The sequence below is a fragment of the Rhipicephalus microplus genome, chromosome 2 (assembly GCF_043290135.1).
Source record: "Rhipicephalus microplus isolate Deutch F79 chromosome 2, USDA_Rmic, whole genome shotgun sequence".
Classification (NCBI taxonomy): Eukaryota; Metazoa; Arthropoda; class Arachnida; order Ixodida; family Ixodidae; genus Rhipicephalus; species Rhipicephalus microplus.
In genome coordinates, this window is record NC_134701.1 from 22,749,837 (window position 1) to 22,775,632 (window position 25,796).

A 25,796-nucleotide genomic window follows, 5' to 3' on the forward strand; every position below is an offset into this window, starting at 1 on the left:
ACTTACCGAAGGTGACCTGACGACGCAACATGGAAGCAGCGGAACAAGCCGACGCAGCCGTGACCCGACGCCACGCCCTAACTGTAATGCGAGACGGCGAACTAGCGACCTCGACGTTCTTATCGACGGCCACAGTGTGACCACTCTCGTTGATACTGGAGCCGACTACTCCGTCATCAGTGGGTCGTCCACCGCGAAGTTAAAAGAAAGTTAGGACAGCTTGAGAAGGCCCTGAAATCAGCACAGCCAGAGGTCATCTTATAACGCCTGCAGGAATCTGCACAGCGAGAGTCACCATTAACGGCCGTATTTATCCTACAGACTTCGTAGTCCTACAACGTCGCTCGAGAGACGTCATCCTTGGCATGGACTTCTTATGCCTCCATGGTGCTGTCATCAACCTAAAAACAAAGTTGATAACGTTATCCACAGAAGAAGCACTACCGCCGCGCACACCATCAAGAAACCATGCCTTGAATGAACTGGAAGAACAAGTCACCATTCCGCCTCGCTCAAGCGTCATTATTTCAGTCGGCACTCCTAAATCCCCTGACTTGGAAGGCGTTGTTGAAGGCAGTCGGCCTCTGTTGGTCACCCGAAATATTTGCGTCGCAAAAGGAATTGCAGAGCTGCAGGGAGGCAAAGCAACGGTTATGCTTACGAATTTCAGCAATGAGTACAAACATGTGAACAAAGGAACAACGGTCGCATACATCGAAGAAATTGTCGAAGCCACCAGTGCTTTCGCCCTTGCCGATTCTGCGGAACCTGCACAGAGGAACCAAGCCCCTCCCATAGCTTTCGATGTAAATCCCAGACTTCCGAACCATAAGCAAGAACAGCTCAAGGCCCTGCTCCTGCAATACGAAGATTGCTTTTCGTCGTCATCGAAAATTCGGCAGACCCCAATCACGAAACATCGCATCATAACCGAAGAAAATGCCAGACCACTCCGTCAGAGTCCGTACAGGGTTCCGACGCGAGAACGTGAGGCCATGAAGAGACAAGTTGATGAAATGCTGCGGGATGACATTATCCAGCCGTCCAAGAGTCCATGGGCATCCCCCGTAGTGTTAGTGAAGAAAAAGGATGGGACCCTACGTTTCTGCGTCGATTATCGCCGCCTAAACAAAATCACAAGAAAGGACGTGTATCCTATCCCACGAATAGACGACGCACTTATCGGCTCCATAACGCCAAGTACTTTTCGTCAATGGACCTCAAGACTGGCTATTGGAAAATCGAAGTCGACGAAAGAGACCGAGAGAAGACGGCGTTTATAACACCGGACGGCCTCTTCGAGTTTAAGGTGATGCCCTTCGGTCTTTGCTCAGCGCCTGCAACTTTTCAACGCGTTATGGATACAGTACTGGCAGGATTGAAGTGGCAGACTTGACTTGTGTACTTGGACGACGTCGTCGTGTTTTCCTCGAGATTCGACGAGCATTTTCGGCACCTTGAACTGTACTTCAAGCCATCAAGACGTCCGGACTCACACTGAAGCCAGAAAAGTGCAGATTTGCGGACGAGGAGCTCTTGTTTCTGGGGCACGTTATTAGCAAGTCTGGAGTTCGTCTCGATTCACGGAAAACAGCCGCCATCGCCGACTTCCCGCCGCCCACTGACAAGAAGGCGGTGCGCCGATTTCTGGGCCTGTGCGCCTATTATAGGCGGTTCGTGAAAAACTTCGTCCGCATCGCTGATCCTCTCACTAACCTTACCAAGGCCGACGTGGAGTTCAAGTGGGAAACACCGCAGGAACACGCTTTCCAGGAGCTTAAACATCGCCTACAGACGCCTCCGTTACTTGCCCATTTCGACGAATTCGCCAAGACAGAAATACACACTGACGCAAGCAGCGTAGGCCTTGGCGCTGTTCTTGTGCAGAGAGCTCATGGACTTGAAAGGGTAATTAGTTATGCCCGCCGACCGCTGTTCAAAGCAGAAGCCAATTATTCCACAACAGAAAAGGAGTGCCTCGCCATCATCTGGGCTACGTCGAGAGCATGCTATAGCTGTGCCTTACCTTTCTCGACGTATTTTCGTATTGTAGCGCTTGAACAAGAAAACAGGGCCCTCAAGAAGGAGCTTGAAGAGCTCCGGGCCTCAATAGCTAGAATAGAGAGCTGCCACGGAATTAATCTGTCGAGCTCACCGGCACCACCGACAACGCGCTCACAACAAACGATCCACAACACACACAAATGCAAAGCCGTAGACAGTGACAGCGACACGACGGAGGAAATCGAGATGGTCTCGATAGAAAAGGAAGCCCCACTAACAAATATCAAGTCCACGACAACTAAGCTCAACGACAAAATTGATACGTTGGCAAACACGCCTGCAGTTTGTGGAAACCTTTAAGACTTACACTGACAAAGCTGACCAGAGGCTCGTGAGCCTGGAGAAGATGGTAGCCAACCCACCTGTGGCAGGTGCTCCTCAGAACCTAAGCGCGGACAAAACAGCGGTTACGGCAAGCGTGCCGAGCATAACTTCTAGAGCTAAAGTCCGACCAGTCAAAGCACGCACTCTCGCGGAAATAACGAGCCGCGACGCACACAAGCTACCAAGCCAAAATGACTGCTGACCGTAACGAGATTAAGATCTCGCAGTGGAACTGTAACTCGCTTCAGAAACGCAAAGCAGCACTAACACAACTATTGCTAGCCTGTAAAAAAAAGCCGCATATAATATTGCTACAGGAATGTGGAGAAAGCAAAACTGCTAAAAGCATTGGCATACAGGGGTACAGGGTAGCCAGGCCGACCCTGCACCCCGAGCAGAAATTGACGCGAGGAGTGGCTACCTTCACCCGGAAGGACATAATGTTCGCCGAAAGGGACGCCCCCGTATACAAAAAAAGGCCTAGAAACGGTCCTGGTGGAAATCTTACCACACAGGACTGTTAAAAGAAGCATCTTTGTGCTCAATGTTTACAGTCCTCCATCAGATATGAAAAGAGATTTCAACAGACTGCTTACCTCGGCGGTAAAAATGGCGGGTGACAATCCGCTCATAGTAGCAGGCGATTTTAACGCCAGGAGTACCGAATGGGGATACATAAAAAGCGAAGGCAAAGGCACCAATTTAGCAGAAAGCGCGAATGCGCTGGACCTGCAGCTGATAAACAACCTTGCCCTCCCTTTAAGAAGAGGTAATTCGATACAGCGGGACACAATGCCGGACTTAACCTTCACCAAGAACGTCAGAGCTACCTGGGATAACCTCGCCGAAGACCTAGGTAGCGACCACTGCATCCAGGAAATTACCATTGAGAACGAGGCGAAAGCGCCAAGAAAATTCAAAATCACAGACTGGGACCAGTTCCGTAAAATACGGGAGCAGAAGGGCAAGACATAACTATCATATGAAGCCCTCTTAAATGAATTAAAAATGGCAGCGAACGAGGCCACCAAAGAAGTCGAGACTGATGAATCCATCCAGGTAATGGACTCTCACCTGGCCAGTTTGCTGCAGAAAAAGCATGATCTAAAAGAAGCGTGGCGTAAAAACAAGCTCAACAGACACTTACGCACAAAAATCGCGGACCTTGGCCACGAAATCGAATCTCACGCCAAAACGCTCTGCGCCCAGCAGTGGAACAACACATGTGACGAAGCAGGTGGCAAAATGAGGAGGGGAAGCAAATGGGGGCTGCTCAAACACCTTATGGCGGACAGCGACAAACCCACTAGAGGCGGCACCCAGCTGCAAATTGAACGATTGGTGCACAAGCGCGCCCAGAATATTGGTGGATCCCAAGCTCTCCTCAAAACGCTAGGCCAAAAATATCTCCCACTGGAAAGCAAAGCAGTAGCCTGGGAAAACAAAAATCCCTCATATGGAGGTCGACCGCAAGAAAAGCTAGACGAATCATTCAGCAAAGCTGAAATACGGTACGCTCTACAACAACTCAATGGCACATCGGCGCCAAGGCCAGATGAAATCGACAATAAACTGCTACGGAGTCTAGACGATAAAGCAATTGTAATCATTACTAAGAAGATAAATGAGGCATAGTAAACGGGTACCGTGCCTAAAGAATGGCGTAGTGCCAAGGTTTTGCTCATCCCGAAACCTGGAAAACCGCTGAGCATCAATAACTTAAGGCTCATATCACTCACATCTTGCGTTGGAAAAATAGCTGAGTACGCAATACTCAACCATATCACGGACCACATTGAGAGCAATGGGCTCTTTCGACACAACATTATTGGCTTCCGCAGGGCACTGTCCACACAGGACGTCATGTTGATGTTAAGAGAACACATATGTTACGGCCTTCTCCACACGCCCAAAGCCATATTAGCCCTGGACCTCGCCAAGGCCTTTGACACCGTAAAACATGAACAAATACTGGGTGAAATATCGCACATAAACCTAGGCGAGAAATTATACAACTACATTAAAGGCTTTCTGGCGAATCGAACCGCCACCATACGCATAGGAGAGCAATGCGGCAAACCCGAACGACTCGGAAATATCGGCACCCCACAAGGGTCAGTGCTCTCGCCATTGATCTTTAATGTGGCGATGCACAGGTTGTCGGAGAAGCTCGCTCAAATCCCATCCGTGCCCCACGCCATATACGCGGATGATATTACCATATGGGTCCCATGTGCCCACTCATATGGTGCCTTGGAAGGAATCCTTCAACAAGCACTGACTACAACTGAAGAATTTCTTAAGCCAACTGGACTCGCACTGTCCCCCACTAAATCTACTCTAACGCTATTGCACCCTCGACGGAATTCGGGCGAAGACGAGCCGCAAGTAGTGCTCAAAGCTCAGAATAACCAAACGATACCGCAAGTATATACGGTCAAAGTACTAGGGCTAACGTTAAGCGCCAAGGAGGGCCACAACAAAGAAGCACTCAAGCGCCTTGAAAAAAGCACGAACAATTTTTCAAGAGGCATTGCTAGAATAGCCCACAAGAGAGCAGGCCTCCTAGAAGACAACATCATGAAGGCGTATCACGCCTTTCTTGTAAGTCACGTAGCATACGCGTTCCCGTTTCTGAAACTTACGAAGGCTGAAATCAAAAAGGTCGACTCCATGCTCCGCAAGGGACTGAAAACGGCACTCGGCTTGCCCAATAGCACGAGCAACGAGAAACTCGAGCAACTTGGTCTGCACAACACAGCCGAAGAATTTTTCGAGGCTCAGAGAGTGGCACAGATCACACGCCTGTCGTTGACGCAGGCAGGCCATCTCATCCTACGAGACGCAGGCATTTGCCCAATTTTTCAACCAGAGAAAAAAACACAACTTGGTAATGACGTGAGGAAACACATTAGGGTTGAGCCAATCCCCGGCAACGTTCACCCAACGTTCAACAAAGGGCGAAGGAAAGACAGAGCGAGGGCGCTCATAAACAAGGCAAAAAAAAAACACAACAGCACGCACAATGCACCAACAAGCCCAAATGCACCAACAATGCCCAAATGCACCAACAAGCCCAAATTTCGACAGTGTTGAACGCACGCGCTATTCGTAGATGCCGCCCGCTACTATGGCAGGGAGGCGTTTGCCATAGCGGTCGTTGATATAGACGGAAACCTCATAAACGCGGCAACCGTCCAAACAAGCCATGTCCACGAAGCAGGGGAAATGGCGATCACGCTAGCCTTGCAAAGCTGCCAAGCCTACTCCACAATATACACAGACTCTAAGACGGCGGCACGAACGTTCGCGGCTGGCCTAGTAGCTAGAAGCACGAGAAAACTTACCGTTAACGCAATAAGAGAGTACGAGAGCGAAAAAACCCTTGTTAAAGAAGAGAACGCTCAAATCTACGTATCCTGGTTCCCAGCCCACATGGGACAGTTACCGGGACTCGACCACTGCAATCCCAACGAAGAGGTCAACCGCCTGGCGCATGAGCTCACACGCCGCGCCGCAGACAACGACTCCTCGATGGGTGAGCGGTACGAAATTCTCTACAACCAGGACAAAGCACTCACATACCACGAGATCACTTCACATTAACGTGCATTCCCAGCACTGCACCCAAAACTTAACAAAGCACAAGCTCTAACTCTAAGAAGATTGCAATCACGTACGTACATAACACCATACACCTTACACAGAGTCGACCCCGACACACCATCCACATGCTCGCTTTGCAACCATCCCTATTGCAATTTCGAACATATGCTCTGGCTGTGCCCTACCCACAGCGCAGCACAACTGAATACCCAAGAGGCTTGGCAGGAAGCCCTCAAGAGCAATGAATACAAGCAGCAACTACAGGCGGTCCAGAGGGCCCGGGACATCGCTACAAGCCTTCGGCTGCCAGTGCCATCCTGGGCGGAGCCTCCAGGTTGATTTAAGGGTCGGAATGGCCCTTTCTCAGCCTCCTCAGGATATGTTTTAAATAAAGTCAATCTCTCTCTCTCTCTCTGGGCTACGTCGAAATTTCGCCCCTACCTCTACGGCCGGCCCTTCAAAGTTGTGAACGACCACTTCGCCTTGTGTTGGCTAGCCACCTTGAAAGACCCTTCAGGTCGCCTCGCACGATGGAGCCTGAGGCTTCAAGAATATGACATTACTGTCATTTACAAGTCCGGCAAGAAACACTCCGACGCGGACTGTCTCTCTCGTGCGCCTGTCGACCAACCACCACCCGACAACCCGGATGACGACTACTTCTTGGGAACGATAACTACCGACGACTTCGCTGAACGACAGCGGGCCGACCCGGAACTTAAGGCCCTAATAGAATACCTCGAACCCCGAACCGCCGAAGGTATTCAAGCACGCACTTGCGTCGTTCTTCCTGCGAAACGGTTTTCTCCAAAAGAAAAACTTTTCACCGCTCCGAGCCAAGTACCTCCTTGTGGTGCCTTCTGCTCTGCGACCAGAACTCCTGCAGGCCCTGCACGACGATCCGACGGCAGGGTGCCTCGGTGCTTCTCGCACGCTCGCAAGGATACAAGAAAGGTACTACTGGCCACCTCTTACCAGCGACGTCACTCGTTATGTGAGGACATGTCGAGACTGTCAGCGACGCAAGACACTGTTGACAAGGCCAGCGGGACTTCTGCAGCCAATTGAACCACCTTGCTGACCTTCCCAGCAGATTGGTATGGACCTACTGGGGCCGTTCCCGACGTCGTCTTTCGGAAACAAGTGGATCGTGGTAGCTACCGACTACCTCACCCGCTACGCCGAGACAAAAGCCCTGCCAAAAGGCAGTGCATCCGAGGTAGCTAAGTTCTTCGTCGAAAATATCGTACTACGTCACGGCGCCCCGGAGGTCCTTATCACCGACAGAGGAACTGCATTTACTGCCGACCTAACTCAAGCGATCTTGGCATACAGCCAGACAAACCACCGCCAGACGACAGCGTACCACCCACAGACCAACGGCCTCACCGAGAGGCTAAACAAGACCATCGCCGACATGCTGACAATTTACGTGGATGTCAAACACAAGACGTGGGACGCCATTCTTCCGTACGTGATCTTCGCATACAACACAGCAGCGCAGCAGACGACGCAGATACCTCCATACAAATCGGTCTATAAAAGGAGCCCGGCAACGACGCTCGATGCCATGTTACCCAACGTCACCAATGAAGAAAACCTCGATGTGAGTGAGTACCTTCAACGCGCCGAAGAAGCCCGACAACTCGCGCATCTCCGTATCAAGAATCAACAGACGACCGACAGCCGCCGTTACAATCTTCGACGACGCTTCGTGGAATACCAGCCCGGTGAACGTGTTTGGGTGTGGACACCGATACGCCGACGTGGACTAAGTGAAAAGCTTCTGCGACGGTACTTCGGACCGTACAGGGTGGTTCGACGTCTCGGCCCCCGTGATTACGAGGTTGTCCCCGACAGCGTCACGAACTCTCAACGACGCCGATCGCGACCTGAAGTCATCTATGTCGCGCGCCTCAAGCCGTTGCATGCGCGTTGACAAACTGAAACAGTGTTTTTTTTTATTATTATTGTATCGTAACTTATTCATTGTACTTTCTTGCATTATTGTTGTACCTTCATCTTTAGTTAAAGCATCGGGACGATGCCTTTTTCAGAAGGGGGCAATGCCATGTTCCATTTCCCAAGTTTTGTTATCATCTCAAAATACTACACAATTCTCAGCGCAAACCGCGCCTGCAGTTTTCGAGAAGCTTCCGGACTGTAGTAGATCATTTCGATAAGATCCCGCCTACTCTGCGTACTGTACAGATTATTCTGGAACCTACGCCACCGCCAGCGATAACGCTAGAACATTCGACGGCAAGAGTATAAATGCCGACGCGCTTCGCCGCTTGTCAGTAGTTGATCGACGGCCGACGCTCCGTTCACTGCTATCTGTGCAAGACTGCTACTGTAATCGGACTTTCCGTTTGCCGGGCACAGGTTCGCCCAAATAAACTGTTAAGTCTCAACAAAAAGTATCCTGTCTTCAGCCACGTCACGACCCCGTGACAATATGGTGATAAGTTCGCTCAATTGTTCTTCCTTTTTTTGTGTGAGCTTGTGTGCCTTGCGGCTCCATTTGCACATGTATTTTTGCAACTGCATAGTTTCCAACCTGCATTGTCTGCTGTGACCACAGTGCATGATAAATAGAATAATAATTGTATCACCACTTTGAAGAGAAGCAGTTTTAAAAGCCTTTAAATGAAAAAATTAAGATATTTATTAGGTATGAAAGAATATATGTCTATGTGTATTTCCTGCCAAGTTTTCAGATGCAAGGCCATGGCGATAAAAAGAATTGCTTGCTATGTCCCACTCGTTGTCGACCTTTATTGACATTATCGAAGCAGCCAATCTTCTATTGCAGCGAATTTACTGCATATTAAGCTTTGCACTTTTTTAATTGCTTCTCAAAGATTTTAATGTTGCTCCTCACGCATAACTTTGTGGAAAGGTCACGGTACCTGATGGTCGCTTGTCTGACTGCAGCTTGGCTTGTTCCTCGGCTCGCATTTGACGCCTCAACTCTTTGAATTCTTTGCGGATTTCACCACTGCGAGAGAGAAGAAAACTCCAAGTCATAACGTTTATTGCAATTAAAACATGTATCTGTTGCATTTTGTGTCAGTATCCTTTTACCACTGTGTGAATACAGCATTTATAGTGTAGAGCCTGAAGCAGTAGATGCAGCTGCATAACAGCACATGGATGCTTCTTTATAGATGTTGATACGCAGCAGAACTGCTGAGATGATGACCATAAGAAGAAAGATGCCCAAGGTGCTGCTTGTGAGCACCTAGTTCATCTTCTATCAAACATGCAGCTGATAAACAGAGCCTTGTTCGGAAGTAACATCGTGGCTCGCCATGTGTCACCAGCTTGCCAAAGTTTTCATGTTACTTCATTATGCATTATTACAATGCCACATCAACAGCGATGGCTTTCAATTACCAAGGACAACAAAATTGATGTAGCGGCCATGCTTTCTGGGTTAATGGGAGCTCCTCTTCCTCTTCTTCGATCAATCTCAATATGTTTTAATGAGGGAATGTACAAAAGCAAAGCAGCACAAAAGGGGCAAAGGCAGTACAGAAGAGCTGCTCCCCAAGGCAAGCTTGAGAGTCTGCAAGCCACGGCAAATCTGCAGAGGGTGTCACATACTGAGCGAAAGTGAAATGATGCTCACATGCGCTGTGCAGAGGCCTTTTGGCGCTCTTCCTCAAAGTAGTTCCTCTCGTCTGATGACACTGATGATGATGATGGTTGTGGTGATGATGATGATGATGCAGCCGGGGCTGCCTGGCGTGTGCGCTTCTTCTCTGCTACGTGGTCAGCTGCATCGTCACGTCCAGCCGGGTGTTTGAACTCGCTCACTGCAGGCACCGAGCTCAAGCTGGCATCGTCGGTCAGGTCATGGCTGCTCTTGCTGCGGCTTTTGCTGTCCTGCACAGGAGGGCCTCTTTCAGAAAGGTCTTTTATGCACACACCGAATGCTTATTCTCACAATCGTTGTCACACGGCTAGCCTGTATGAGGCCACTTACGAGTCACCAAATATAGGTAAAAGCTCGTTAATTCAAACCGCAAGAGGAAGCTGCCTCAGTTCGAATTAACGAAAGTTCGTACTAACGAAAGTGAAAAACAACAATAGTACACTGCGAGTAGAGCATAATAATTTATTTTTAAAAAAAAAATCTGTGATCACGGTCTGCATTCTTTTCTTGAAGGCGATAGCCAGCACTTTTTGCTCCAACGAGGGAATTTGGTGGAAGGCCTCTTCTGCGCCTTCTTCAAAACTTAAGAAAAGATGGGCGGCATTCAATCCGGCCATGACTTTCGCAGCAGAGGGCCGCACTGGTGCTTTGTCCTCCTTCTCATCATCCTCACTGGCAGCGACAGGTTCTGCACTTCTCACCTGACATATTATGTCGCCATCCGTGAGTGCACCACACACCACTGCACCTGAGTCTACATCGACGTAATCCGCAAAGCAGACGTCTTCCAAAGCGTCCGCCATGGGGGCGGTGACGCCGTGTTCGAGCACTGGTGGCTCCTCAGCTTGCAGAGCTTCGGTGCTGAAGCCACAGTGGCGAAAGCAATTTGCTATCGTAAGCGCTGTCACTTGCTCCCAAGCACGCACAAGCATGTGTAGTGCACTTAGGAGCGTCACTTGGTAGTTATTACACAAAATAATTGGTTCCAACATATGACGCCGATAAAATGATTTTAAATTTCTCATTGTACCCTGGTCCATGGGCTGCAGTACCGCTGTAGTGTTTGCCGGAAGGAAGGCCAGCTCAATGGGGTTCGTCTCAACGTTGACTTTATGAGCCGAACAGTTGTCCTCAAGAAGCAAGACTTTGTAGCCACAGCGTTCGAACTTCTTGTCAAGCTTCCCCAGCCACTGTGCGAACAAGTCCTCCGTCATCCAGGCCTTTTTGTTGGCAGCGTAGTCTGATGGGAAGGACTGGATGTTCTTGAAGCAACGAGGACTTCTCGATTTGCCTATCACAAACAGAGGCAACTTTTTGGTCCCGGTCATGTTCGCAGCAACCATCACAGTTATCCGTTCCTTAGTTTTCTTCTCTCCCGTGCACTTGTCGCCATTATACGTGATAGTTTTGATGGGCAGCAATTTGAAAAATAAGGCAGTTTCAATCGCATTAAATATGTCCTGCAGAGAATACTTCTTCATGTAGCCTTCAAGCACTTGGGAGCGCCAACCTTCACACGTTTCGATGTTGCAGCGTTCATTTCACCCGACACAGCACGGAAAATGAGGTCGTAGCGCTCGCGAAAACGGTGCAACCACCTATCTGAAGCAGCGAAGTCGTCGTAGTCTAGCTGCAGGGCGAAGTCCGCTGCTTTTGCCAGTATGACTGGGCCACTCAGTGGTATGTCCTGCGAACGCATTTCTTTTATCCAAATGAGACGCGCTTTCTCGAGGTCAGGATACTTTGCGGGCCGTAACATCCTCCTTTTGCTCGCAACTTCTGCCTCTAAGGCGTCTTCAATAGTGCCTCCCATTTTTTATATACGTAGATAGCGTCGTTTTCGGTATCCCATGCTTTTTCGGGATATCTTGCTTAGGCAAGAGCCGGGCGTCCACTTCCCGCAGGATATTAGCTTTCTCCTGAAGTGTTTTGGCACGGTATTTGCCGCGGGCACACGGCATCAAGTCAGAGCAGCAGAATCGCAACAGACGGGAAGCTACTACCGACGCTACCATAACAAACATTAACCGAGGCCTAACACCAGCACAAAGAATCACGACAGTCGGAAGCTACTCCCAGCACCATCAACCGAGGTGTATGACGCACCCCCGAGACAGAGACTGCAGAGAAGGCTGGGCGAAGCTACAACACATGGATGGATCAATTGACGTGGCTGTACCCTTTAGATCGGGCGGCGGCTAACGCCACCTAGCAGTAATACTTAGTGAACCCCCAAATAGACTTTTTTTTTTCCTTTAAATAGTGAAGTATAAGACTGGTACTTTGCAGTGAATGGTTTAATTTTCACTCGTGCCTTGACTTTAGCCACCAATCAGATAACCTCCTTCTAGTTAATTCTACCCGCTTAAAGTCAATTTTGCCTTCCTGTCTCTAAACCCCAGTGCTTTGAAAAACTCTGCACCATCATCCTGAACTATAGGGTGAAGCCTTTTACAGAGCATTATCAAGTGTTCGGCAGTTTCCTCCTCCTCTCTGCATACACTGCATACCGTGTCTACCCCTTCCTATTTGGCCAGATATGTATTGAAAATGAAAATAAAAATGAACAAATTTTATTTCTGGAGAGATACAGAAAAACGAAGCGAAGCTAAAGGCCATTCCGCCTGACGTGGCTTCGCTACGCGAAATGATAAAAGTTCAGCAAACAGTGCTACATTGAACAATAATTATCACAATACAAGAAGCAGCAAAATAACAGAACACAGAAATAGCATAAGAGCAAAAATAGGTGACATATAAATACAAAAAACAGGCTGCATAGACAAACACAATCAGACATCGAGGCTCTTTTCATTACATATCCAAAAAGAACATACATACTGATATATTCATATAATACACTCATATATTCATACTGTTAAGCGGTTTATTGACGGACACTCAGCGATGATTCACGACAGCGACAGTCAATGCGGGGATCAACTCTCTGCACGATCTGCTCTTCTTCTTAAGAAAAAGGGCGACCCACTAGAAGGCGCTGAAGAGGATGACCCACTGTTCAAAGGCTTTACCACAACTACCCCGGGTACGAAAAGGGAGCCGCCTGGCGACCTAACAGCTGGTTACAATGAGCGGGTCATGGTAGGCCTTGAGGCGCTCCACGTTAACAATGTCGCGTCCTCGACGACGCATGTCCGAAGATTGTTCGATGGGTTCAATCAAGTAGTTGACTGGGGAAGTGCATTTGACGACACGGTAGGGGCCTTCGTATTTAGGCAATAGTTTTGAAGATAGGCCAGTTGCAGTAGTAGGGATCGAGAGCCAGACGAGCGCTCCAGGGAGGAATGTGGGTGCAGTAGTACTGGCGTCAGCGCGAATGCTTTTTTGCCGCTCTTGATCATGCGCAGTAAAGGTCTTTGCAAGCTCTCGACATTCTTCAGCAAGCTTGGCTGTAGCAGAAATAGGTGCCCACTCAGACGGATCTGGCCTGTACGGAAGTATCGTGTCGATGGTGTGTGACGGGTGCCTTCCATATAATAAAAAGAAAGGTGAAAAGCCAGTAGTGCTCTGAGGGGCGGTATTATATGCGTAGGTGACGAAGGGTAGAATGGAATCCCAATTTGTGTGATCGGCGGTGACGTATTTGGAGAGCATGTCGCCCAGCGTACGGTTGAAGCGTTCTGTGAGGCCATTCGTCTGCGGGTGGTAAGCAGCAGTTTTGCGGTGAACAACGTTGCACTCTTTGAGAATGGCTTGAACGACTTCAGACAGGAAGACACGGCCTCGGTCACTGAGCAGTTCCTGGGGTGGGCCGTGTCGCAGGATGAATCGTTGGAGCAGAAAGGAAGCCACATCGCTCGCTGTAGCCGCGGAAAGAGCGGCCGTTTCGGCGTATCGCGTGAGGTGGTCCACAGCAACAATGGCCCAGCGGTTACCAGCCGACGTTAGTGGAAGTGGCCCATACAAATCGATGCCAACGCGCCCAAACGGCCTGGCAGAGCAAGGTAGAGGTTGCAGACCTACCGGCGACAGGTGCGTTGAAGTTTTGCGGCGCTGACATTCTATGCAGGAGCGAACGAATTTCTGCACGTAGCGGTACATGCCGCGCCAAAAGTACCGTTGGCGAATGCGGTGGTAAGTCTTCGATACCCCGGAGTGCGCACACTGCGGATCAGAATGAAATAATTCGCATATGTCAGAGCGCAGACTGCGAGGTATGACTAGTAGCCACTGGCGGCCGTCACCGTTGTAATTGCGTCGATGGAGGAGGTCGTCGCGAACGGCGAAATGGTGGGCTTGACGACGCAACGCGCGAGTGGATGGAGTGGATGGATCAGTCATCAAGTCTATCAGTGAGGCAATCCATTGATCCTTGCGCTGTTCAGTAGCAATAGCATGAATGCTAATCGAAGAAATGGCAAGGTGAGACACTGAGTTGTTGGCATTGTCGTCAGGCAAGGGAGAGCGCGACAGGGCGTCGGCGTCAGCATGTTGCCTTCCATTGCGGTACAGCACGCGGATGTCATAGTCTTGCAGGCGAAGTGCCCACCGGGCGAGACGGCCTGAGGGATCTTTCAATGACGACAACCAGCATAGTGCGTGGTGGTCGGTGACGACATCAAATGGGCGACCATACAAATAAGGTCGGAACTTTGCAAGGGCCCAGACGATTGCCAAACATTCTTTCTCGGTGACTGTGTAATTAGTCTCGGCTTTAGTAAGCGTACGGCTCGCGTACGCCACGACATATTCCGGGAACCCTGGTTTGCGCTGCGCAAGGACAGCGCCGAGGCCGACACCACTGGCATCCGTGTGTACCTCTGTAGGGGCCGTAGGGTCGTAGTGGCGGAGTATGGGAGGCGACGTCAACAAACGACGAAGTGTTCTGAAAGCGTCGTCGCACTGTGATGACCACGAATGGAGAGGCCCGTTACTTCCGAGAAGCTTCGTCAGCGGCGATATGATAGTCGCGAAGTTTCGAATGAAGCGCCGAAAGTAGGAACACAGTCCTACGAAACTGCGCAGTTCCTTCACGGATGTCGGCTTGGGGAACTCGGTCACGGCCCGAAGCTTGGTTGGATCAGGGAGAATTCCGTCCTTGGACACGACGTAGCCGAGTATTGTCAGCTGCCGAGCTGCAAATTGGCACTTCTTTAGGTTCAGTTGCAGACTGGCGTTTCTCAGACGCGTTAAAACATGCCAAAGGCGTTGAAGGTGCGTCGAGAAGTCAGGAGCGAAAACGACGACGTCATCGAGGTAGCACAGGCACGTGTGCCATTTCAGGTCACGCAGAACTGTATCCATCATGCGCTCAAAGGTGGCGGGCGCATTGCACAGCCCAAACGGCATAACGTTAAACTCGTACAAGCCGTCGGGGGTGACAAAAGCGGTCTTTGGTCGAGCGTCCTCAGCCATAGGTACTTGCCAGTACCCTGAGCGCAAATCGAGGGATGAAAAGAATTCTGCTCCTTGCAGGCTGTCGATCGCGTCATCTACCCGCGGTAGTGGATACACGTCCTTACGAGTGATCTTGTTGAGGCGTCGGTAGTCCACACAGAACCGCACAGAACCGTCCTTCTTCGTGACGAGAACGACAGGAGATGCCCAGGGGCTGCTAGAGGGGCGAATAACATCGCGGCGAAGCATGTCGTCGACTTGCTCGTTGATTACACGGCGTTCTGTGGGAGATACGCGATATGGACGTTGCCGCAGCGGTGGCTGTGTGCCTGTGTCGATGCGATGCGTAACGGTGGATGTGCGGCCGAGAGAAGGTTGAGCGACATCGAAAGAAGAGCGGAATTCTTCCAACAGGCCCAAAAGCAGGGAACGCTGGCCCTGCGTAAGGTCGTCGGGTATGCAGGGACCGAATATATCATCGGATGATGAAGCAGATGTCGAAACAGCACCAAGCGTATAGGAACTTGGGTAGTGCATGTCATCGGGTTGATCCATAACTTGCGCGTCTTCGATGGGTTCCACGCTGCCGAGACATTCTCCTCGCACCAACGTAACGCTGTACGGAGATGGGTTCACAACAAAAATAGTGGTGCTGCCGTGAGTGAGTTGGACGGTCGCGAAAGGAACCAGCAAGCTTTTTCTAATGAAAACTCGATGAGATGGCGAGAGGAGTGCAGCGGTGTCAGAAAGGCTTGCGCAGTAGAGCGACACCGCAACGGACGAGTTTGCAGGCACTTGAGTGTCGTCTCTGACGAGTAACTTGCTTGCAGCGGATGGACTGTCAGCCGGCGTCAAAGAAGAGAATGGCGCGAGTTCTATTTCTGCTGGTGCGCAATGAATGACGGCGTCGTGGCGGGAGAGAAAATCCCATCCTAGGATGACGTCGTGAGAGCATGAAAAAATTATGATGAATTCGACCGCATACATCACGTCCTGAATCATAAGGCGGGCCGTGCACATCGCTGTAGGGAGAATTCTTTGGGCGCTGGCTGTACGGAGGGAGAGCCCGCAAAGCGGCGTGGTCACTTTGCGCAGTAATCGGCAAAGTTTTTCGTCCATCACGGATATGGCGGCTCCAGTATCTACATGGGCAGATGCACGAACGCCATCCACAAGCACGTCTATCACGTTCGACGGGCTTTCCTGAGGGCTTCCGCAGTTCGACAGCGTCGCAGCCCTTGCCTCGTGGACTGCGACGACTAGTTTTCCTGGTCGCCCTCGAGTGGACGTGGCCGCATCGGTGACAGTGAGCGACGTCGTGGAGATGGTGAACGGCGGGTAGACGGAACGGGGCGGGACGACGGTGACATAGGCGGCGGTTGGTCATAAGAGCGTCTTGACTGGCTGGGAAAGTTGGAGGCGACCTGCGGTTGCTGCACACGATTGCAATATCGTGCCACATGACCGACGCAACCGCAAGCAAAACAGATGGGGCGATTATCAGCAGTGCGCCATTGGTTTGCTGGTCGCATCCATGTCGCAGAACGCGATTGGCGAGCCGGCTGCTGATATGAGTGCATGGTAGGCGGCACTCGGGGCACGTGGGTGACGCCGGCGTATGTAGGCGAGACAGGTTCTCCAAAGGCCTGGGGCCTCGCGACGGTTTCGGTGTAATTTAGCGGAACAGTGACAGAAATCGGTGGGGGCGGCCTGGCAACAACTTGCGCGTAGCTGAGTGGCACAGATGCAGGAGGTGGCTGGTGGTATTCAGGGACGACCTCCGCGATTTCCTGCTGAATGGCTCGGCGGAGCGGAGGTAGAAGTGTACTTGATGGCTGTTGAGCTTGTTGTGGGGAAGCAAAAGCCAGTAGAGAGACCTGGCGGGCAACTTCCTCACGCACGAACGACTTGATTTCAGTGAGCAAGGTTGCGTGGTCTGGAACTGCTGACAAGGCCGAGAGATCAGCATCACGTGGTGGCGGACGACGGGTCATCAAGCGCTGCCGCCGCAGCTCGTCGTAACTTTGGCATAACATGATGACTTCTGCCACAGTGCGGGGGTTCTTTGCCAGGAGCATGGTGAAGGCATCGTCGGCGATGCCTTTTAGAACATGCGTGATTTTGTCAGCCTCTGACATGTTCGGGTCGACTTTCTTGCACAAGTCAAGGATGTCCTCGATGTAACTTGTGAAGGACTCACCGGTCTGCTGGGCTCGTTCACGTAAACGCTGTTCAGCTTGCAGCTTACGAACAGCAGGGCGGCCGAACACGTCGACGACAGCGGTTTTAAAAGCGGACCAAGTCGGGAAATCAGATGCGTGGTTATTGTACCACATTCCGGCCACACCCGCAAGGTAGAAGAACAGGTTACCTAGTTTAGCTGCCTCATCCCAATGATTGGGGACGCTCACACGTTCGTACATGGAAAGCCAGTCCTCGACGTCGGTGCCATCCGCGCCGGTGAAGACAGGAGGGTCGCGGATGCGGGGGACACCGGGACATGGCGGCGACGTAGGAGGAAGGGTTTGCTGGGCGGCGTCTTGGTACATGGTTGGAGGCACGGTACGGGATCGAAGCTCCAAGGGCATCGAATGCTGACCGAAGGTGTTTGAAGGGCACAGCACTCTCAGCACTCTCCACCAAATTGTTAAGCGGTTTATTGACGGACACTCAGCGATGATTCACGACAGCGACAGTCAATGCGGGGATCAACTCTCTGCACGAGCTGCTCTTCTTCTTAAGAAAAAGGGCGACCCACTAGAAGGCGCTGAAGAGGATGACCCACTGTTCAAAGGCTTTACCACAATACATACATCTGCCCATACGTACGTACATACTACTGTATATACACGCGTTTTGTACCTAAAGGTGAGAGTATATGTGGAACCTAGCCAGAAGTTTATTGGAAACATGATGTTTACCTTACTCAATTAATGAGGAGATATTTTATGTGATATTTGAATTGCGTTAATGAGAGGTTAAAATTTAATTGTTCACCTAAATGATTTATAAGCTGTGGGGCGCGGTATGCAATTACGGCTCTACCATATCCAGTCCTAGTAGCAGGAACGCGAGTTTGTTGCCTACAGGCGAGTATTTGAGTGCACCTTCCTCAGCCGTAATAGTGTGGAGTTTGTTTTTATAAATGTAAAGTAATAGCTTATATTCATACACCTGTCTTGCTTTGAGCATACTATGTTTTATAAATAATGGACTGCTAGGCATCTCCCTTGGGTTGCCATAATAATCATCGAATAGGCGGAGAACTTTTTTCTGTAAAATTTCTAGTTTATTTAAATTCTTCTTACTTTTAGTACCCCATACTAGCATACTATAATTCAAACGCGAATAAAGAAGAGCGTAGTATATCTTTTTTTTTTTTTTTTAGCCAAATTGGTATGAGTGGATTTATTTTAAAAATATACCCAACAGTCTTACTTAGTTTGGATGCGAGACTATCAACATGGGTATTCCAAGACAAATTTTCTAGGAACCACACCCCAAGGAATTTTTGTAATTCAACCTGCCCCTGCCTTTGCTTTTTGAAAAAGATGTTAATGTCGTCCTCGTCGGGCTTGTTGATAGGCTGGAATACTATGTACTTACTTTTAGATATATTAAGCATGAGCTTATTTTGATGAAGCCGTTTTTCTAATTTGAGTAAGTAATCATTTACTTCAGTTTCAAGGTACATGAGTATTCTAGCTGTAAAAAATACGTTGGTGTCGTCAGCGTAAATAATTAATTTTGGGGATCTTGGAATGTCATACATTAATATATGTTATAAATAGTAACGGTCCAAGGATTGAACCCTGCGGTACACCATTTTTTACAGTTTTCATTGGGGAAACAAGGTTACACCTCTTAACATATTGTTTTCTTTCGGTAAGATATCTCTTTATTAGTTTAGCTGCCACGCCCCTTACACCACAATCATGCAACTTAGATACCAGAATATCATGTTTGACTGTGTCAAAGACCTTCTTCAAGTCAATGAAAAGACCTATGGTGTAGGTTCTGTTTTCCATGTTTTTTAATATCTCCTCTTTCGTGGGCTTCGCGGCTGTGCCAATTCACAGACCGCTAATCCGTTCATTCCGATCATGCAGGTTTTTGCCCGCATCATCACCAACCTGCTCGTGTCTGCCTTTCTGACAGCCTCGTCTGCCACTCCGGGAAACTTCGGGCCTGCTGGCAACGGAAGTGAACCTTGCGTTTTCCTCCTGCCTGTCACCCATGCTGCAGGACCTTCAGCTGCGCCCCCAATCTTGCTGTAGATCATTGAAAGGAATCTAGCTGCCCTATCGCCGTCGACAACATCTTATGCGCAGACTATAAAGCAGCAACCACCGTCCACGGCGCACTGTGGGCTTCGCGGCTGTGCCAATTCACAGACCGCTAATCCGTTCATCCTGATCATGCAGGTTTTTGCTCGCATCATCACCGACCTGCTCGTGTCTGCCTTTCTGACAGCCTCGTCTGCCACTCCGGGAAACTTCGGGCCTGCTGGCAACGGAAGTGAACCTTGCGTTTTCCTCCTGCCTGTCATCCATGCTGCAGGACCTTCAGCAGCGCCCCCAATCCGGCTGTGGATCATCGAAAGGAATCTAGCTACCCTACCGTTGTCGACAACATCTTATGTGCAGACTATAAAGCAGCAACCACCGTCCACCGCGCACTGTGGGCTTCGCGGCTGTGCCGATTCACAGACCGCTAATCCATTCATCCTGATCATGCAGGTTAGTAGCTCGTATCAAGCACTTACTAAAAATCAAGTGATTACTTTTTGGTGCAGTTGCCAAGCCCACAGTGCTGCCTTTTACTTGTTTCTGAATGTATTGATGTCATACGTGCCTTGCTACTGCTGTTGGGGGATGTAGAGACAAACCCCGATCCTGACAAAATCGTCCTCGAAGAACTGAGAAAGTTGTTTGCCGGCCAGGCCACTTTAATAACCGAGATGCAAAGCCTCGAAACCCAGCTAACAAGTACAAACAACTCTATCACTAATCTAAGCACCCGTCTCGCAGACTTAGAAAAGCATCACCAAAGTCTTCTAGCTCTCCGAACAGAAGTCGACGCCCTTAATTCTAAGACCGGTCAACTAACCCATCGTATGTGTGACATTGAAGAGCGCGTTGACGACCTTGAGAACCGTTCCCGACGCAACAACTTAATATTTTACGGGTTTCCCGACACCAACCCGAAGGAAACATACACTCAATCGGAACAAATAATCATTAACCACTGCCTCGAAAGCTTTGGCATTACAGTCGAGACTAAAGATATAGAGCGTTCACATCGTCTAGGGCGTTACAACACTAACCGGAAATGACCCATTATTGTTAATCTTTCATCCTTCAAAACTTAAAGAATCTATTCTTTCGAGCGGCCCAAAACTAAAAGGCACTAATTTCAGCATTGGCGAAGATTTCACGCGTCCAGTTCGAACTGCACGAAAACAGCTTGTAACCTTTGCTAGAAGCAAGTCCGTACCATTTTCATTACGCTTCAAAACCATGCACATCGGAGCGCAGCGATATATCTTTGACAATGCAGCAGGAATTGTCAGAGACGTATCGTAGGGATCATGTCGGCGTCAGCAAGCACGCCATCAGCCCCGTACAAACGCAAGAGCAAACCTGTCATTTTCTGTACTTTATACTAACATACGTAGTCTTCTTCCCAAGCGCGTGCCCCTGTCTAATCTAGTACAATCATCCGGCAGTAGTGCACTGATACTAACAGACACATGGCTCAGTGACGACATTTCAGATACAGAGGTACTGGCCGACTTGCCAAACTTTAACGTCTTTCGTCACGATCGTAAAAATGCACGTGGCGGAGGCGTACTCATCGCCACTAAAAAAGAACTATCATGCTATCTAATCAACACATCTTCACAACTAGAATCATTATGGGTAAATAGGCCGTGCCCCTGCCGAAGCAATAATACTTGGCGTATGCTATAGGCCCCCTCGAACTGACCCAGACTTCCCCCGCAAGCTTAATAAAATCTTATCCCAGCTAACTAATGAACACCCTAACGCACGTATTCTGCTTTGTGGGGATTTCAACTTTCCCTCCATTAATTGGCTCAATCAGGTTTCACCAACCTCGGGAAATACTGAAGCAAGAGAAATTGCCGATGTTTGCCTCAGCTTTAACCTCATCCAACAGGTAACGGAACCAACGCGCGTCACTAGTGAATCCTCAAGCATTTTAGACCTGGTACTAACAAATAGCCCCGAAAGCTTCAAATCTATTGAATATTACATGAAATCAGCGATCACAAAGTCATTCATACCATATTTAACTTCATACCAAAAATACGCCCCATTTTCCGCAAAACGATTCACTTGTATGATAAGGGTAATTATGAATTAATTAATTGTGAACTACGAGATTTCCTACCATACTTCAAACTCAATCTCGGTTCCTGTTCTCTAAATGACAGCTGGCTAATGCTTAAGGACAAGATAACTGACTTGACTAATAAACTCATCTCCACAGTGAGCTTTACTGCCAATAAAAATAAACCATGGTTTTCCAAAAGTTTGAAAACACTTGAAAATAAAAAAAAAGCGCCTCTTCCGAGCTGCGAAGCTTAATGGTAATGCGTGCGCATGGGGCAAGTACTATGCTGCGGAAGATGCTTATTATGCTGAAATTAGAAAAGCGAAACAGACATTCTATCACAATGATGTATCTAAAATTCTGAAATCTAACCCTGGAAAATTCTGGGAAATCATAAACCCGCAACTAACACGAGACATCACGCTTACAAACGATAAAAATGAAGACGTAAGCGACACTGTATGTGCCAATATATTTAACACCGCGTTCTCATCAGTGTTCACTAAAGAAGCCAACGTACCGTTTCCTATGCCACCTACTACAACATTACCAGTGATGGCCCCTGTTGTGTTATCCGTTAGTGGCATTTCATCACTCATTGACAAATTAAAGCTTTCATCATCGGCTGGCGTAGACAATATTAACTCTCAATTGTTAAAAAATACTAAGGAAAATATTGCAGTGTACTTTTCGATGATGTTCTCATTGTCACTTGAAACAGGAATTTTACCAGACGACTGGAAGGAGGGAAACGTCATTCCAGTCCACAAATCAGGTAACAGACAGTCCCCCCTAAATTATCGACCCATCTCTCTAACTAGCGTCCCCTGCAAAATCATGGAACAGGTCATATATTCACACATCATGCACTTTCTTGACACCAACAATTTTTTTCATTCTTCCCAGCACGGATTTTGTAAATCATTATCCTGTGAAACCCAACTTGCTATATTTATTCATGATAAACACTCTTCTCTCGACCGTCACTTTCAGACCGATGCAATCTTTCTCGACTTCGCAAATGCCTTTGATAAGGTACCGCACAAACGCCTACTGTTAAAACTTTCCCAGCTGAACCTGCACCCCAACATTCTTGCATGGATCACACAATTTCTTACTAACTGCTCTCAGTTCATCTCCATTAAAAATACCCGTTCTAGCTCCCTCCCAGTAACATCCAGCGTCCCCCAAGGATCTGTACTCGCACCCCTCTTGTTCCTAATATATATCAATGATCTTTCTGTTCATGTATCTTCCCATACCCGTTTATTTGCTGACGACTGTGTCATCTATCGCACAATTACTAACATTTCTGATCAAACTACACTCCAGCAGGATCTTGATCTCGTGCAACAGTGGTGTGATCTTTGTTAATGAAGCTTAACCCCACTAAATGCAAACTCGTCTCATTTCAACGCCAGCGTAATCCTTTATCATTCTCATACCTAATCTCTAATTCCGCTATCGAACACGTTCAGTCATATAAATACCTAGACGTCACCTTAACATCTGAGCTTCCCTGGAACACACACATCAACAACATCATATCATCCGCGAACAGATCCCTCGGTTTCCTAAAGCGTCATTTGTGTCACGCACCACTAGACATAAAACTTCTGGCTTACAAATCGCTCATCAGACCTAAACTAGAATATGCAGCGCCCATCTTGAGCCTGCACCAGATACACTTGATAAACGAAATAGAATCTGTACAAAATCGTGCCACTAGGTTCATTCACTCTTCATATTCATACGACATAAGCATATCAACCCTAAAACGTGACATTGATATTGCCACGTTCCATTTCCTAAGTTTTTGTTATCGTTCCGAAACACCACACGATTCTCGGCGCAAACCACGCCTGCAGGTTTCTAGAATGTTCCGGACTGTAGTAGATCATTTCGATAAGATCACGCCCACTGTGCGAATGGTACAGATTGTTCTGGAACGTACGCCGCCACCAGCGATAGCGCTAGAACATTCGACGGCGGGAGTATAAATGCCGACGCGCTTCGCCGCTTGTCAGTAGTTGATCGAAGGCCGACGCTCTGTTCGCCGCTATCAGTCTGAGACTGCTATCTGTGCGAGACTGCTGCTGTAATTGGACTTTCTGTTTACCGGGCACAGATTCGCCCAAATAAACAGTTAAATCCCAACAAGAAGTCTTCTGTTTTCGGCCACGTCACGACCCCGTGACATTTGGTGGAAGTGCTGCTTCGTTCATGTACCGGACGCCCCCGTCAAGCCGTGAACCCAGCCCACGTCGCGGAGAAGACACCGACGCCAACCAGGAGCAGCGAACAAGCCGCCGACAGCAAGGGCTACCACCGGAGTACGGGCTTCTACACGACAAGCCGCGGAAGACCAAGGCCATGACCGCGACTGCAGCGACAATGACAACCGCAGCGTCCCAGCCCACGATGGTCATGCATCAACCCAGGGAACCACCAATTTTCCATGGGTCATCGTTCGAAGACCCGGAGTCCTGGCTAGAGACATACGACCGTGTGGCCGCCCTCAACCACTGGGACCATGACGAAAAGCTGCGTCGTGTGTTCTTCTATTTAGAAGACACCGCAAGGACCTGGCTCGAAAATCGGGAGTCCACGCTCCGAACGTGGGATGTTTTCTGCGGCGCATTCCTGCAAACGTTCGCGAGCGTCGCTCGAAAAGAGAGGGCCGTTGCTTTATTAGAGACCCGGGTTCAGCTACCAAATGAAAATGTCGCCATTTTCACAGAAGAAATGACCCGACTATTCCGTCACGCTGACCCAGACATGCCTGAGGAGAAAAAAGTTCGTTTCCTCATGCGAGGGGTCAAACAAGAGCTCTTCGCGGGGCTGATGAGAAACCCACCGAAAACCGTCCAAGAATTTGTAACCGAAGCGACCACTATTGAAAAGACCCTGGACATGCGCACCAGACAGTATAATCGTCGCCTGACTGCAGACTGCGCTGCTGCTCAAGCCAGTAACTCCGGAGATCTGCGTGAAACGATCCGAGCCATCGTGCGGGAAGAGCTGCGCAAGCTGTTGCCTTCGGCGCAGCCTCAAGTGGATTCAATCGCCGACATTGTGCGAGAAGAAGTTCGGCAATCGCTTCAAATTCCCCACGCACCGCTGCCCGAGCCGGAAGCTATGAGCTACGCCGCTGCACTGCGCCACAACGCTCCTCCCCGTCCACGCCAAAACGCCGCCCCACCGCACTTCCGTCGACAGACGCCACCACCGCCACCACCCCCACCGACGTCATACCGTTCGCCAGCGGCCCAGCGCAGTGCACCGAGGAAGACTGATGTCTGGCGCACCCCTGATCATCGCCCGCTCTGCTACCACTGCGGCGAGGCCGGACACACATACCGCCGTTGCAAGTACCGACAGATGGGACTGCGTGGCTTCGCCGTCAATGCACCGCGCCCACAGCCAGGAGAACGACCACGTGACATCGCCGACTACCTGACAGGAACTCGGTGGACACCACGAAGCCCTTCGCGTTCACCGTTGCCCAGCAGCCGCACGTCACCGCACCACCGACAGTACTCTGGCCCAACGCGGGGCCGGTCTCCTAGCCCGTATCCGGGAAACTAAGGGCAGCAACCGGTGGAGGTGCGGTTGCTGTGCGACGAACTACCGAAGATCCTCCGACGACGACGACGCCGCGACCGAGCTTTCCGAACACAACGCCAACCAGGCAAAGCCCTGACGGCGAAAGCTCACTTACCGAAGGTGGCCTGACGACGCAACATGGAAACAGCGGAACAAGACGACGCAGCCGTGACCCGACGCCACCCCCTAACTGTAATGCGAGACGGCGAACTAGCGACCTCGACGTTCTTATCGACGGCCACAGTGTGACCGCTCTCGTCGATACTGGAGCCGACTACTCTGTCATCAGTGGGTCGTTCGCCGCGAAGTTAAAGAAAGTTAAGACAGCTTGGAAAGGCCCTGAAATCCGCACAGCCGGAGGTCATCTCGTAACGCCTGCAGGAATCTGCACAGCGAGAGTCACCATTAACGGCAGTATTTATCCTACAGACTTCGTAGTCCTACAGCGTTGCTCGAGAGATGTCATCCTTGGCATGGACTTCTTATGCCTCCATGGTGCTGTCATCAACCTAAAAACAAAGTCGATAACGTTATCCACAGAAGAAGCACTACCGCCGCGCACGCCGTCTGGACACCATGCCTTGAATGTGCTGGAAGAACAAGTCACCATTCCGCATCGCTCAAGCGTCATTATTTCAGTCGGCGCTCCTGAATCACCTGACTTCGAAGGTGTCGTTGAAGGCAGTCAGCATCTGTTGGTCACCCGAAATATTTGCGTCGCAAGAGGAATTGCAGAGTTGCGGGGAGGCAAAGCAACGGTTATGCTCACAAATTTCAGCAATGAGTACAAACATGTGAACAAAGGAACAACGGTCGCATA

The 25,796-nt window shown here is 49.6% G+C and overlaps 1 protein-coding gene across 2 annotated transcripts in view; it reads right to left on the reverse strand.

The window, feature by feature from the left end:
* The window catches only part of LOC119169175 (spliceosome-associated protein CWC27 homolog), a 199,570-nt gene that overhangs the window by 47,500 nt on the left and 126,274 nt on the right, over positions 1-25,796 (reverse strand). For both annotated transcript variants that reach the window (XM_075886293.1, XM_037420284.2), the window contains exons 7-8: positions 9,629-9,885; positions 8,907-8,995 (exon numbers count right to left, since the gene is read on the reverse strand). In XM_075886293.1, coding sequence (XP_075742408.1) covers positions 8,907-8,995; positions 9,629-9,885 — 346 coding nt within the window. The remainder of the gene's footprint in view (positions 1-8,906; positions 8,996-9,628; positions 9,886-25,796) is intronic.